The sequence below is a fragment of the Podarcis gaigeae genome (assembly GCF_964106915.1).
Source record: "Podarcis gaigeae genome assembly, chromosome: 13".
NCBI classification, from domain to species: domain Eukaryota; kingdom Metazoa; phylum Chordata; class Lepidosauria; order Squamata; family Lacertidae; genus Podarcis; species Podarcis gaigeae.
This window is the reverse complement of record NC_139689.1, coordinates 47,864,097-47,879,153: the sequence shown is the minus strand read 5'-3', so window position 1 is coordinate 47,879,153 and position 15,057 is coordinate 47,864,097. Positions and strand designations below refer to the sequence as shown.

General features: G+C 46.0%; 1 protein-coding gene across 2 annotated transcripts; it reads right to left on the bottom strand.

Moving 5' to 3' along the window:
- Positions 1-7,115: 7,115 nt before the first annotated feature.
- POMK (protein O-mannose kinase) lies at positions 7,116-13,572 on the bottom strand. 2 transcript variants are annotated; one of them, XM_083709786.1, is made up of 3 exons: positions 13,474-13,572; positions 10,723-11,030; positions 7,116-7,897 (listed from the first exon to the last, which is right to left on the bottom strand). In XM_083709786.1, the coding sequence occupies exons 2-3, from the start codon at positions 11,002-11,004 to the stop codon at positions 7,127-7,129; spliced, it is 1,053 nt and encodes a 350-aa protein (XP_083565912.1). In that variant the 5' UTR covers positions 11,005-11,030; positions 13,474-13,572; the 3' UTR covers positions 7,116-7,126. The 2 variants fall into 2 exon arrangements, with proteins under 2 accessions (XP_083565912.1, XP_083565911.1); XM_083709785.1 differs by having other exon boundaries at positions 13,469-13,571.
- Positions 13,573-15,057: the final 1,485 nt, after the last annotated feature.

Here is a 15,057-nt window from a genome sequence, read left to right as displayed (position 1 = left end):
AGTAGAATTTCTGACAGATACTGAGTGAATCCAGAAAATGATTAGAGTGAAAGGAGAGTAAAGTTAAGAGAAAAGAAGAGATTAAAGAAATAATGAAATGTGTTTAAACTACAGTGGTACCTCAGGTTACATACGCTTCAGATTACAGACTCCGCTAAACCAGAAATAGTACCTTGGGTTAAGAACTTTGCTTCAGGATGAGAACAGAAATCGTGCTCCAGCGGCGCAGCAGCAGCAGCAGGCCCCATTAGCTAAAGCAGTGCTTCAGGTTAAGAACAGTTTCAAGTTAAGTACGGACCTCCGGAACGAATTAAGTACTTAACCTGAGGTACCACTGTAGTTGGAAAAATAAAGTAGCATAACAAGAACGGCTGGAAGTCAAGTCACTTGGTGGGTGTCCGTATGGAGTAGGTGTGTAGGTATGTATGTATAGTATAGGTAGGTATTATATAGAGTAATGTAGGTATGTTTTTCCTGCCAACCTAGCAGTTCGAAAGCACATCAAAGTGCAAGTAGATAAATAGGTACCGCTCCAGCGGGAAGGTAAACAGCGTTCCGTGTGCTGCTCTGGTTCGCCAGAAGCGGCTTAGTCATGCTGGCCACATGACCCGGAAGCTGTCTGCGGACAAACGCCAGCTCCCTCGGCCTATAGAGCGAGATGAGCACGCAACCCCAGAGTCGGTCACGACTGGACCTAATGGTCAGGGGTCCCTTTACCGTTACTAGGTATGATTTATGTTATGAAAATTAGGTAGTGTGTTGTGTACGTGTATTGTGTAAAAGTATATGTACTGGTATGTGTTTTATATGTTAATTAAAAAAACAACAACAACCTGACGGACGTGGTCTTCAGTTTTCCAACTAAACTCATGCCTTCTTGTTACTCATGATCCAGGAAAGTTCCACAGGCACCCTTTCAATTCAACCCAGCTCCCTTTATCCCTGAGGTTCTAGAAGCCTGGTGAAATTATTTGGCCATCCCCTTTACCCTTACACATCCTTAGGCAGGAGTGTGCAGCCATGGCACTAGACCATGGCTCCATAAACCATAGTTTATTAATATAAAGAGCATTAAGTCCTGTATCCCGTGGAATACGAGAGACGCGGGTGGCGCTGTGGTCTAAACCACTGAGCCTCTTGGGCTTGCCAATCAGAAGGTCGGCGGTTCGAATCCCCACGATGGGGTGAGCTCCTGTTGCAGTTCGAAAGCACGTCAAAGTGCAAGTAGATAAATAGGTACCGCTCTGGCGGGAAGGTAAATGGCGTTTCCATGCGCTGCTCTGGTTCGCCAGAAGCAGCTTAGTCATGCTGGCCACATGACCCAGAAGCTGTACATCGGCTCCCTCGGCCAATAAAGCGAGATGAGCACCGCAACCCCAGAGTCGGCCATGACTGGACCTAATGGTCAGGGGTCCCTTTACCTTTTCCTTATCCTGTGGAATAAGTTCACCCTGGGTAAGAAGAAAAAGCTAGACCTCAACACCCCACCTTAATAAAGCTGCATATGTCCTTATTGGCAGACAGAACCCCATGTTCTGAAATCTATGGGCAAAAGCAGTAGGAACCATTGGAGAGTTTCATGTGACGTATTCACTGTGGCCCTACAAAGGAACTTGCACCAAGACATGAGTTCCCCTTTTCAGATTCTGTGAAGTGAACCAACAGGTGGTTGGAAGGGTTTGTATGATTTGCTTTTTTCACCGTTTCACCTGGCTTTGAGGAATGGAAGTACAGTGGTACCTCAGGTTAAGTACTTAATTCATTCCGGAGGTCCATACTTAACCTGAAACTGTTCTTAACCTGAAGCACCACTTTAGCTAATGGGGCCTTCTGCTGCCACCGCGCCGCCAGAGCACGATTTCTGTTCTCATCCTGAAGCAAAGTTCTTAACCTGAAGCACTATTTCTGGGTTAGCGGAGTCTGTAACCTGAAGCGTATGTAACCTGAGGTACCACTGTATGGGGAAATGGTGTGTGTGTGTCCCTTTGAGTATCAGGGTTATGGCTGACGTTTTGTTTCCAAAACATACAGGGAGCCCCTATAGATACAAGATCTATCAATGACTATTCAAATAGCTAAAGTGAACTTCCTGAATGAGAGGCAGAAATCCTATGAAAACCAGTTGATGTGGGGCAAACAATGGGAAAGGGCCAGCATCTTCACACCATGCTTATTGGGTTTCCAGAGGCATCTAACTGGCCACTGCTGGAAGATGGTGGACTAGATAAAACCTTTGGGATGATCCAGAACTCTTCTCACTTTCTCTCCCTCTCTCAGCACACTGCTATTCTGTACACTGTGCCCCAGTGTCTGCAACACTAGGACCAAGCTACCGTTAAGGGATGCGGGTGGCGCTGTGGGTTAAACCACAGAGCCTAGGACTTGCCGATCAGAAAGTTGGCGGTTCAAATCCCCACGATGGGGTGAGCTCCCGTTGCTCCATAGCTGTCAACTTACAGATTTGAAAATAAGGGACCAGCAGCCTTGAAAATAAGGGACCTGCAGCCTCACCTGTTCCAGGCACTCCAGTCTTCCTGTCCTCCTGCAGTCTGGTCAGACTCATGCTGGTAGCTTCAAGAACACTGTCCAACCAACTTTGTAACCAGAGGTTCAACTGAATAGAATCTGAATCACATGCACCACAAGGCCTATGCAGCCTCAACTTAAGATGGCTCCCTGGCCTGGCTTTGCACTGCAAAGTTTGCAGCAGCACGTGCAACAAAATGGCGTCCAGTATTCAAAAGCCCCCTCAGCTTGCATTAACTAGCCACACACAAGGCATGCAAGCTCCACCCCCCAGTCGTTCTTAGACTTCTTTTTTTTTTCTTAGACTTCTTATTGGGTGAGCAACACAGCCAAGCAACACAGTTGGAGCCTCCCTCCTCCCTGGCCGGCAGGTAGGGAGGGAGAGGAACTGCTTCCTTTGAAATTTAAGGGACATCATTTAAGGGACATCCATCAATAAGGGACAGCAGCGGGACATGGCGCTGGAATAAGGGACTGTCCCTTCAAATAAGGGACACTTGACAGCTATGCATTGCTCAGCTCCTGCTCCTGCCCACCTAGCTGTTCAAAAGCACGTCAAAGTGCAAGTAGATAAATAGGTACCATTCCGGCGTGAAGGTAAACGGTGTTTCCGTACGTTACTCTGGTTCACCAGAAGCGGCTTAGTCATGCTGGCCACATGACCAGGAAGCTGTACACCAGCTCCCTCGGCCAATAAAGCGAGATGAGCACAGCAACCCCAGAGTCGTTTGCGACTGGGTCCCTTTACCTTTACCGTTAACAATATTTATCACTTACCCATGTGACCAGAGCCCTTCAATGACTTCTTTTTCCAGTAAGCCAACTTCACTGGTAACACTGGTGGGAAATGCTAGGTTTATTCTCTCAGCCACCAAACACATACAAACACACCTGCCTTTAAGCCATTGTTTGATAGTAAAGTCTATTTTGCAGTTTATGCTCTGTGACCACTGATGCCCTACTCATGTTCAGGTTTCGCTTCACCAAGAAATGGATAAAGTGATTTTGGAGCTAGAAACCACAGGAAGTTTGCATACGCTCTACTGTCTGCTGTCATCTAGTGTTCCTGCAGGGTATCTCAGGCAATTCTGTAAATCAGAACTAGGGCAACGTGTCTTCAGACAGCAAGTCATTTTGATAGGTTCATCTCATTGGGTTGCTGAAACATTAAGGTCCTCTGTGGGGCATACCAGGAGAGGCGGTCCCGTAAATACAAAGGCCCTAAACCAACAGCGGATGCCAAAAAGTTCAGTGTTTAAAAGCTGTAGTTTGGGACAGCTGTTCACAAGCTTTGAAGTTATTTAGGACTCAAAACTTTGCATTCCCATACCTAGAAACAATGGTCCCAGAAAAATGACATCTGACCTATTTTGTGTATGTCAAACTTCTAACATGTAGGTAACACCCCAGAGGGGGTCTAGGGGTTCAGCTGACAGTATGAAATAATGGAATTCTCGTGGCCTGTTGCTCCATCCAGATATTCCCATTTTGGGGGCCCAGACAGCTATAAAGGACCCTGCCTTTAGACCCAAAATTTGGCTCATTTCTTCCATTTGTATAAGGCGGAACTTTCTATCTTTCTGGCAAGCGTATGCATTTGTCTACAAGATGCCTCCAAACTTGCATTTGCTTCAAGGATGAAGAGGAAGTGCAGATATCTCTCAGATCAGCTGGTGGGGGGGTGCTTGCTTAACCTCGCTCACACCCACCAGTTCTCCCCCTGCAAATGGATTCCTCGCCCACGGCCCCCAGTGGGCTCATTTCAAGTTACAGAGCACAGTATGTACCGTATTTTTCGCCCTATAAGACGCACCTGACCATAAGACACACCTAGTTTTCAGAGGAGGAAGACAAGAAAAAAAATATTCTGAACGAAACAGTGGATGTATGATTTTTGTGGTTCATGCTGTAGCCAGAGACATGATATGTGATTTGATGGTGAGTTTGGGATAGCCCAATGCAAAAATGCTGAGAATCCATGTGGATCCATTCTTTGTAACGTTTTTGCGCCATTGTGGCATCACAAAACAGTGGATGCATGGTTTTTTTGGTGCAGGCTGTAGCCATGGACATGCTATGTGATCTGGTGGTGAATTTGGGGGTAGCCCAGTGCAAAAATCCTGAGGATCCATGTGCTTTTACCTCCCCCCTCCCAGGCAGCCTCCTTTATCACTAGGGTCCCTTATCTCCCTCCTGATCGCTTGCCAGTCAGCTGTTCAGCAGCTTCGTTTCAACACCCCCTTCCCTCGTTTGCCTTAGCGTCTTTTCCTTAGCTGGAGCAGTTTTTTGCTCCTCCTTTTCTTCTAGTTCCTCTCCTCATTGCTTGTTTTAGTATTCCTGTCTCCCTCCCAGGCAGCCTCCTTTATCACTAGCGTCCCCTATCTCCCTGTCGACCAGCTGCTCAGTGGCTTCGTTCCAACACCCCCTTCCCTCTTTCATTAAAAAGAAAGAAAGCACAACCTGCTTTTCACCCCTGGGCAATTTGGCTCCAGGGACCACGCAATCGCTCCATAAGACGCACAGACATTTCCCCTTACTTTTTAGGAGGAAAAAAGTACATCTTATGGAGTGGAAAATACGGTATTTGAAGGAGGGGGTCCTTTTCAAGAAAGCACAGCCAGAGAGGGAGCTGCATTTGTGCAGGATGGAACTGGTTTGCCTTTACAATTGCTTACTCCTACATTAGGGACTGGGAACCTGGTGTTTGCTTTGGAGCATCTAACATGCCTTCCCTGTGTGAACAGCACTGCTTGCTCGGGACACAGCAGTCATCTCTGAACCCATAATTTACTCCTGCACTAACCACAACTAGATACAAAAGTACAAGTTCGCCTCACTTCCTGATTCTGCTAGCTCTATATAATCTATTTGCCTATGTGTATTGATAACAAGAAACTGCAGAAGCTGTACTCAGGGCCACCTTAATGTTAGGTTGGATGGAATTAGGTTCCAAGGAGCAATTTTGTTATGATGGAGGTAAGGGTAAAGGTAAAGGTACCCCTGCCCGTACGGGCCAGTCGTGTCTGACTCTGGGGTTGCGTGCTCATCTCGCTCTAGAGGCCGTGAGCCGGCGCCGTCCGAAGACACTTCTGGGTCACGTGGCCAGCGTGACGAAGCTGCTCTGGCGAGCCAACACCAGCACAGCACACGGAAACGCCCTTTACCTTCCCGCTATAAAGTGGTCCCTATTTATCTACTTGCGCTTAAGAGTGCTTTCAAACTGCTAGGTGGGCAGGAGCTGGGACCGAAAGACGGGAGCTCACCCTGCCGTGGGGATTCGAACCGCCGACCATACGATTGGCAAGTCCTAGGCACTGAGGTTTTACCCACAGCGCCACCTGCGTCCCCTGTGGAGGAGATGGGGGTAAATAGGAGTTAAGAAATGCTGAAAGGGAGGGGAGAAGAAAAGCAAAGTAGGCAATAATTCGAAGAGAACAAGAACTGTTGGAAAATGCTCTGGGGTGCCCCTGCAGCCCCCGAATTCCTAGCGTCCTCCGATATGCGCAGCTCTGGAAAAGGCATTTCCCTTCTTCTCCAGTGTGCTTCAGTGACATATATCAAATGATATATGCACACTAATCTTCTAGCGTAACACAGCAAGAAGCGTGAGATCATAGAGCTAATCTATGTATTTATTTACACACTATGTACAGACAAAGGAGTCATGGCGACTTCTCTCTCCAGCTCCAAGAGAAGAACAGGAACAAATAAAAGCAAAAGTACAGAACAACAGTACATATAGCGGAAGAGATAAGACTGTCTTCCGTTCCCACACTCTTCCCAGACAGGCATGTGATTTATACAAATCTCATCTGGAGCATCGGAGGCGTGAAATACTAACACTTCTATTACATCTCCTGTCATATATACAGTGGTACCTCGGGTTAAGTACTTAATTCGTTCCGGAGGTCCGTTCTTAACCTGAAGCTGTTCTTAACCTGAAGCACCACTTTAGCTAATGGGGCCTCCTGCTGCCGCCGCACCACCAGAGCACGATTTCTATTCTCATCCTGAAGCAAAGTTCTTAACCCGAGGTACAATTTCTGGGTTAGCGGACTCTGTAACCTGAAGCGTATGTAACCTGAAGCGTATGTAACCCGAGGTATGTAACACTGCCTATGCCATCTTTATTTAGGAAGAAATACTCATTCAGATATTTACCACACACAACACATACTATCCCCCCCCCCCAATTTTCTCAACAATTTGTCACAGAAGGTGCAATCGGGAGTCATTTTTAAGAAGCCTTTTTGGATTTGATATCCCGCTTTATCACTACCTGAAGGAGTCTCAAAGCGGCTAACATTCTCCTTTCCCTTCCTCCCCCACAACAAACACTCTGTGAGGTGAGTGGGGCTGAGAGACTTCAGACTAGCCCAAGGTCACCCAGCAGCTGCATGTGGAGGAGCGGGGAAGCTAACCCGGTTCACCAGATTACGAATCCACCACTCTTAACCACTACACCACGCTGGCTCTTTTAGAGTTTTTCTAATTATCCTTATGTTTCCATGTACTTCTCAGATCAGGAAGAGTCAAATGTGCTAAATATGTACCAAGGCATGTCCATGAGGTGTTTTTTTTGTGTGTGTGTGTGTGTGTTTTATAACATGTCCCTTGTCCTTGGCATAACTGTTTCTCTGACAAGTGATGCTAGCACTTTCTTGTATGTGTCCAAAACTGTCTGAGCAGAGGGTCTTTCAGCTGGGCTCTTTTTGCATGCCCCGTGGATGTCAAAGAGGTGAAACCTGACCAGATCACTCCCATCGACATCCCCCAAGATAAAATTGGAAACATCGGGGATTTTCCATATATCTGTCATTTCATCATAAGGAGGCATGAGGCTGTCTTCAAAAGCCATTTCATTTCCACGAGGCCAGAGCTGTTCTGGAGCAACAAAGTCACCCTGAAGTTCCCGATGGCCACATTTGATCAGTTTGCCAGCATTCTTGTCTACAAGAGGCAAAGCATCCAAGTCATTCACAATAACATGGAAGCTGCTGGTCAGCAAGTACTGAGAAAGAACTTTATCCAAGTCGCTGGAGTCACACATCACAAGGGTGCCCAGGGGGCTGTTGTGCAAGTAATGGAGGATGCTCACATAATCGATGGCAAGCAGGAATCTGATGTGCCATGTGTTGAAACTCTTGTACTTTGGAAGGTTCAATATCTCGTTCAGATTCTTCAGAGAGCCGAATGGGTGGTACTCCGTAAGAACGGTGAACTCCTCCTCACAATATCCAATCAGCTTGACCACATGTCTGCTTTGTAGAGATTTCAGCATCTGTAAGCCATGAACGAAGTCCTCTTGAAGTTCCGGCACAGTTAACTGGGAAAGGGCCACTTTGTTTTCCTTCCACTCAGAAAGGAAGACCTAGAACAAGGAGAACAATGTTCAGACTTTGAGATCCAAACTCTGAAATGCAGTTTGTAAAAGCCAAGCTGTTTTTCAATATGGGGGACAACAGTTGAGTCTTGACAAATGCAAATTCAAACCTATGTGTTAAACACACACACAAGAACAAAACACATGAATAGATACAAGGTCTATGCCACAACAAAGCAAGTTATGTCACAGCAAATATCTGAAAATCGGTAATGTTTACAAATCCCAGAGTGTCTGGAAATAGAGAGGTGAATATGTACAGTCACTCAAACGTAACTGTGAGCATTCACTTGGTGTTGTGCTCCTACAACATGAGGAAATACAGTGGTACCTTGGTTTGCATACGTCTTACAAACACGTGAAACCCAGAAGTACGTGTCCCAGTTTGCAACCCTTTTTTGGATTACAACCCATTAACCTGATTTTAACCTTTAAAGCCCTATACGGCCTAGGACCCTCGTACCTACGGGACCGCCTCTCCTGGTATGCCCCACAGAGAAACCTACGGTCTGCAAATAATAACATCCTCAAGGTCCCAGGCCTCAGAGAGGTTAGGCTGGCCTCAACTAGAGCCAGGGCCTTCTCGGCTGCAGCTGCAATCTGGTGGAACGCTCTGTCACAAGAGACTAGGGCCCTGCGGGACCTGACATCTTTCCGCAGGGCCTGCAAGACAGAGTTGTTACACCAGGCCTTTGGTCAGGGCGCAGCCTGACTCCCTCCTCTGGCAACCTGCACAGAATTTTGCTTAATCGGTTGCCTTCAATTTGATTTTAATTAATTTTTATAATGAAATATTTTTATAATGTGTGTTTATTTGACTGTTTGATTATTTGATTGTTGTTAGCCGCCCTGAGCCCGGCTTCGGCTGGGGAGGGCGGGATATAAATAAAATTTATTATTATTATTATTATTATTATTATTATTATTATTATTATTTTGGATTATGAACAAAAAAATTTTGGAAGCACCATTGGCGGAAGCACGCCTTGGGTTACAACCTGTTTTGGTTTACAAACGGACCTCCGGAACAGATTATGGTTGTAAACCAAGGTACCACTGTAGATATATATTTCTAGATGTAGATTCATCTGGAATGTCAGCATCCACATATAAACAAGGACAAATTTAAGATTCACTGAAACATACATCAAAGCCACTCACATCCATCACCTTCCTTCCCTCAGTTGTTCATGGTAAGTTTCCCTTTTAAGACCCTCGTTACAGCTCTGAGTTAATTTGGTCAGGTGTCAAATTCTGGCAAGCAGGATATTTGACCAGTGACCATTCCCAAAGCTTGTCTTTCGTCAGAATCCACTGCAGGTAAGCAAGCGTCTCCTCTGGCCTCCTTCGGAAGATTTTGTTTGACATCTGAGGTGGCCCAGATCACGGGTGGAACGAACATACAGCATCCTCAGTTTAGAGGACTATACCCCCACTGGGTGTGTCAATGGAGTAGAGGAGACCTCTTAAATCATTTAAGTCCTCCCTCCCTTGTTACTCTGGAATTGTCCCCTCTTTGTGCCTTCCCCACCTTTCCAGTCCTTTCTCCCTTTGGACTCTCCTTTCCCTGTTATTCTGCTCTCTTTCTCTGTCCACCTTTCCTTCTCCGCCTCCTAGCCATTCTCATGGCATCAGCTGCAACGTGAACACCTTGCTCTTTCCCTACTTCTCAGCTGAGATGCAGTGTGCCTCTAAGCTACCGTATTTTTTGCTCTATAAGACACACTTTTCCCCCTTCAAAAATTAAGGGGAAATGTGTGTGCATCTTATGGAGCAAATGCAGGCTCCTTGGCTTCAGCGATAGCAACACGAAGCCTCTGAAGCACAGAGGGAGAGCTCCCCCCGCACTCCGGAGGCTTCGCGTTGCTTTCACTGAAGCTGCCTTAAGCCCCTGGAGCGCAGCACGAACTCCCGCTGCTCTCCAAGGGCTTTGGGCAGCTATCCGCAAGCCTTCAGAGAGCCAGTGTGGTGTAGTGGTTAAGAGCAGTGGACTCGTAATCTGGGGAACCGGGTTCAAGTCTCCGCTCCTCCACATGCAGCTGCTGGGTGATCTTGGGCCAGTCACACTTCTTTGAAGTCTCTCAGCCCTACTCACCTCACAGGGTGTTTGTTGTGGGGGAGGAAGGGAAAGGAGAATGTTAGCCGCTTTGAGACTCCTGAAGGGGAGTGAAAGGCGGGATATCAAATCCAAACTCTTCTTCTTCTTCTTCTTCTTCTTCTTCTTCTTCTTCTTCTTCTTCTTCAGAGTGCAGCAGGAGTTCCCGCTGCGCTCCGAAGGCTTGCGGATAGCCGCCTGAAGCCTGGAGAGCGAGAGGGGTTGGTGCACACCGATCCCTCTTGCTCTCCAGGCTTCACTTCACTGGAGAGGCGCTGCACAGTTTTCCCTCTCTGCGCAGCACCCCTTCAGCGAAGTGGGAGGAGAAATGGAAGGGGCTCTGTTTCTCCTGCCGCTTCGCTGAAGGGGCGCTGAGCAGAGAGGGGGAGAATTTTCCACTCCCTGTTCTCCCCCTTCTATGGTCCGGTGCGTCCAATGGTCCGGTGTGTCCTATAGAGCGAAAAATACGGTACTTTCTGCCTGGCATGCGAGCTCTGAACAGCTGCCTCCTCTTCAGGATCTCACAGCCAGCCAGAACCAGTCCGCTTGCCCCCACGGCTGGAGCCTGACAATCCTATCAGCCTTTCCCCCAGCTGACATTTAGAACTTTTTCTGAAGCGTATGTCAAGGCACCCCCCTCTGGTACGAAAAAAGGTGAATGGCAAATTTACAGAGCAACATTTTATATTATATTCAAGATTCATTATGATAAACCAACCCTTTTCACAGCTCCTTCACCAATGCGTTTCAGTTTGCGGACTTCTCTTTGCAGTGTTTCACAAGACAACCATGGTGAGCAGTTCTTCACTGTTCCTAATCTGAAGTAACCGTGCTGACAAGAGTCGTATTCAGTGTCGGCCTGTCCATAGGAAGGATATATGTAGCTGAAATATTGATAGAGCAGCAAGTTCACAAGCAGCACAGCCAAAATCAGATACAAGACGGGAGGGATCAGCTTTTGCGTAAGATCAGTTTTCGTATCACACGATTTTTTCTCCATGTTGTAACAGTCATCTTTCAGATTTTCTGCAAGACATTAGAGTTATAAATTGTTACTTTAATTTAGCAATTCTAGGGGAGGGACAGTTGAGATACACTTCTAGAGGGCGGGGGGAGATTCCAACACAGTCAAACTCTCCTAACTTTACATAGCAATACTAAAAACAGGCATTAAACATGAAACATGCTACTAGCAGATTCATAGCTCTGCTAACCATTGTGATGGCTTCCTACCATAGATTGAGATCCAGCAAACAGCTTAACAGACACAGAAAGAGAAAGCATGCAGTGGGCATCTCGCTTTATTGGCCGAGGGAGCTTCTGGGTCATGTGGCCAGCATGACTGAGCCACTTCTGGCAAACCAGAGCAGCGCACAGAAACACCATTTACCTTCCCGCTGGAGTGGTACCTATTTACCTACTTGCACTTTGATGTGCTTTCGAACTGCTAGGTTGGCAGGAGCAGGGACCAAGCAACAGGAGCTCACCCCGTCGCAGGGATTCAAACCGCTGACCTTCTGATCAGCAAGTCCTAGGCTCTGTGGTTTAACCCACAGCGCCACCTGCGTCCCATACTCATCATGGGTACCATTCATTAATTTCAGTGGGAGATCTCTATGGGGCAATCATATACCCGTAGGAATATGGAAGATCAATGGAGTTCAGCAGGCATTATTTCTAGTAAGTTTGTAGAGAACTGCAGCCTTAAGCCTGTAACTAACTCTCCCTCTGAAAATAAAGAGACTTAGAATTTTTTTAAATTGGTATACAGCAATTGTAGGGAAAACCTATAGGTGGAATGCAAAACATCTATAAAATGAACACCACATAGTATCTGTTTTTTACTATTATTATTATTAATTAATTTTTTATAACACCCTTCATCCAACATTCATAGGGCAATTCACAACTTAAAAATACAAAATGAGAACCCAAAATACATAATAAAAACAAAAAGAAACAAATAATTCTCATCCCACAAACACATTTAAAATTATACAGAATGTTACATCAGCCAACGACCTCGTTAAAGAGAAACATTTTCACCTGGCGCCTAAAGATATGTAATGAAGGCGCCAAGCGAGCCTCCCTGGGGAGAGAGCGTTCCACAAATGGGAAGCCCGTTCTCATGTTACTAGACTCTGGACCTCTTGTGGAGGTGGTACACGAAGAAGGACCTCAGATTATGATCACAGGGTCTGGGTTGGTTCATATAGAACTAAATGCCTCAGTTATGTTGAAGTATATTGTACTTTTTACTAACCAAGACCCCCCCAAAGATCTCTCTCACACACATAACTATATACACACACTAAAATTTTGCAATTAAAATGGGTGTATGGTTTTTCTTTATAGCTTTTACTTTAATCAACTTTTAAAAAGTCTAATACAGTATCTCATATTTAAACACAAGTAATGTATCATGTATGATAATCAATTTAATACAGAATAACTACTAAATAAGAAAGTATTTATAATATAATTTTAAAAATGAATATTAAAAAATTCCCCAGTACTCTTTTGATAAATTTCCTTTTTCCAAATCAAACTGTTTTGCTTTCTCCTTATTCTTCACTTATGTGTCATTCTTGATACTGAAATAACAAAATTAAAGGAGGCATAAATTAACTCCCACAATTATATCTTATGCTTTGTAATATTAGAAATAGCCTTGCACCTCAAAATGTGCGAGTGCATAAATCCTGAATTTATCCCAGAAGCCTAATAATTTGCCTGAGTGTTCTAGCTAGATTTTCAGCCATGTCACATGGCAAAAAGTCACAGCCTTAAACGAACAGAGACAGTAAAACACAAGGAATGTATTTTCAGATTTTCTAATTCAGTGTTTTAACAAGCTTTTGGGAACTGACACTTTTAATGAAAGAGCTTGTGCCATATTCGGTTTGTGTGTTTTTTTTGTAATTATCTGTATGCTTTTATATATAGTTTTTATTCTACCAGTGTTTAATTGTTTTTAATGATTCCCCCACTGCTTTTAACTGTTCTTAATTATATCTGTAAGCAGCCCTGAGTCCGTTAGGGGGAAAGGCGGGTTATAAATAAATGTATAACAACAACTGAACATTTGTTTAAAGTATTGCAGGCTTTTTTCATTCATGCCTTGATTATAGGAAGCCTGTCTTCTCGTAGATCGATAGGAAAACTCCAGCCCTCCAGATGTTTGAGACCACAATTCCCATCATCACTAGCTAACAGGACCAGTGGTCAGGGATAATGGGAATTGTAGTCCCAAAACATCTGGAGGGCCGGAGTTTGCCTATGCCTGGAATAAGGTTAAAATTTGGATACTTCCAAACAAAGAGGAAGCAGCAGATCCAGCCAGGAAAAAAAGACTGAAAATCGTTTCAAGATCTCAGCATCACCTCGCAATAATTTCTGCTATCCAGCAGCAATCTCGGTTGCGCCTAACTCTGCAGCTTGCTGCTCAAAGAAACGACGCTTACCTTACCCTGGGATATTGTGCATCACTCTCATCAGCTGGCAGCCGCCATGACAGTGCCAACACCACCTGACATGAGTCACGTGACGCGTTCCCTGTTTTGCACATAGAGATAATAGGGTAGAGTTGAATTTGGAATCGTCAGTTCACAGCCTCGGGAAAGGGCAAAGCTAAACAGATTGAGTTGAATGGGGAAGAAATTGTGCTTGCATTTAACAATTGCTGCTGGTGTTAGGGGGACAGTGAGGAAAATAACCAGGTTTACATTGGCTGCAACATGAGATGCGCTTTTAATTAAGCGTATTTTGCCTGATTTCTGAGGTGAGGAGGCTCCCGTTGCTCACTCCCTGCTCCTGCCAACCTAGCAGTTCGAAAGCACGTCAAAGTGCAAGTAGATAAATAGGTACCACTATGGCGGGAAGGTAAACGGCATTTCCGTGCGCTGCTCTGGTTCGCCAGAAGCGGCTTAGTCATGCTGGCCACATGACCCGGAAAAACTGTCTGCGGACAAACGTGAACTTCCTCGGCCAGTAAAGCTAGATGAGCGCCACAACCTCAGAGTCGTCTGCGACTGGACTTAACTGTCAGGGGCCCTTTACCTTTAGCTTTTTAAACATGTGAGCAGTGCAAGTGAAATGGATTTACTTGACATTCAACTGTGTTTTGTTTTATTGATAGTTTTCTGCAGGCTGCATAGTATTACAACCACAGAATCATACAACTTTAAAGTTGGAAGGGAAGAAGAAGAAGAGTTTGGATTTGATATCCTGCTTTATCACTACCCAAAGGAGTCTCAAATCTCCTTTCCCCTCCTCCCCCACAACAAACACTCCGTGAGGTGAGTGAGGCTGAGAGACTTCAGAGAAGTGTGACTGGCCCAAGGTCACCCAGCAGCTGCATATGGAGGAGCGGAAACACGAACCCGGTTCCCCAGATTACGAGACTACCGCTCTTAACCACTACACCACACTGGCTCTCAGGGACCCTGAGAGTCATCTAATCCAAACCTCTGCAATACAGGAATCCTGCCCACAGACATCCCTGGGTGTGATTGAACCATCAACCTTCTGGTTAGCAGCAAGGCATACTGATCCATTGCACCACAGTAGAAATGTGCATAAAGGTAAAGGTAAAGGGACCCCTGACCATTAGGTCCAGTCGTGGCCGACTCTGGGGTTGTGGCGCTCATCTCGCTTTATTGGCCGAGGGAGTCAGCGTACACCTTCTGGGTCATGTGGCCAGCATGACTAAGCCGCTTCTGGCGAACCAGAGCAGCGCACAGAAACGCCGTTTACCTTCCCGCTGGTAAAGGTAAAGGTAAAGGTACCCCTGCCCATACGGGCCAGTCTTGCCAGACTCTGGGGTTGTGCGCCCATCTCACTTAAGAGGCCAGGGGCCAGCGCTGTCCGAAGACACTTCCGGGTCACGTGGCCAGTGTGACATCGCTGCTCTGGCGAGCCAGAGCTGCACACGGAAACGCCGTTTACCTTCCCGCTAGAAAGCGGTCCCTATTTATCTACTTGCACCCGAGGGTGCTTTCGAACTGCTAGGTTGGCAGGCGCTGGGACCGAGCAACGGGAGCACACCCCGCCG

Coding starts and splice junctions, on each gene's coding strand:
- POMK (XM_083709786.1), bottom strand. CDS start 11,004: ATGGAGAAAAAATCGTGTGATACGAAAACTGATCTTACGCAAAAGCTG. Junction 7,898..10,722: donor GTGAAGGAGCTGTGAAAAGG/GTTGGTTTATCA, acceptor TCCTTGTTCTAG/GTCTTCCTTTCTGAGTGGAA.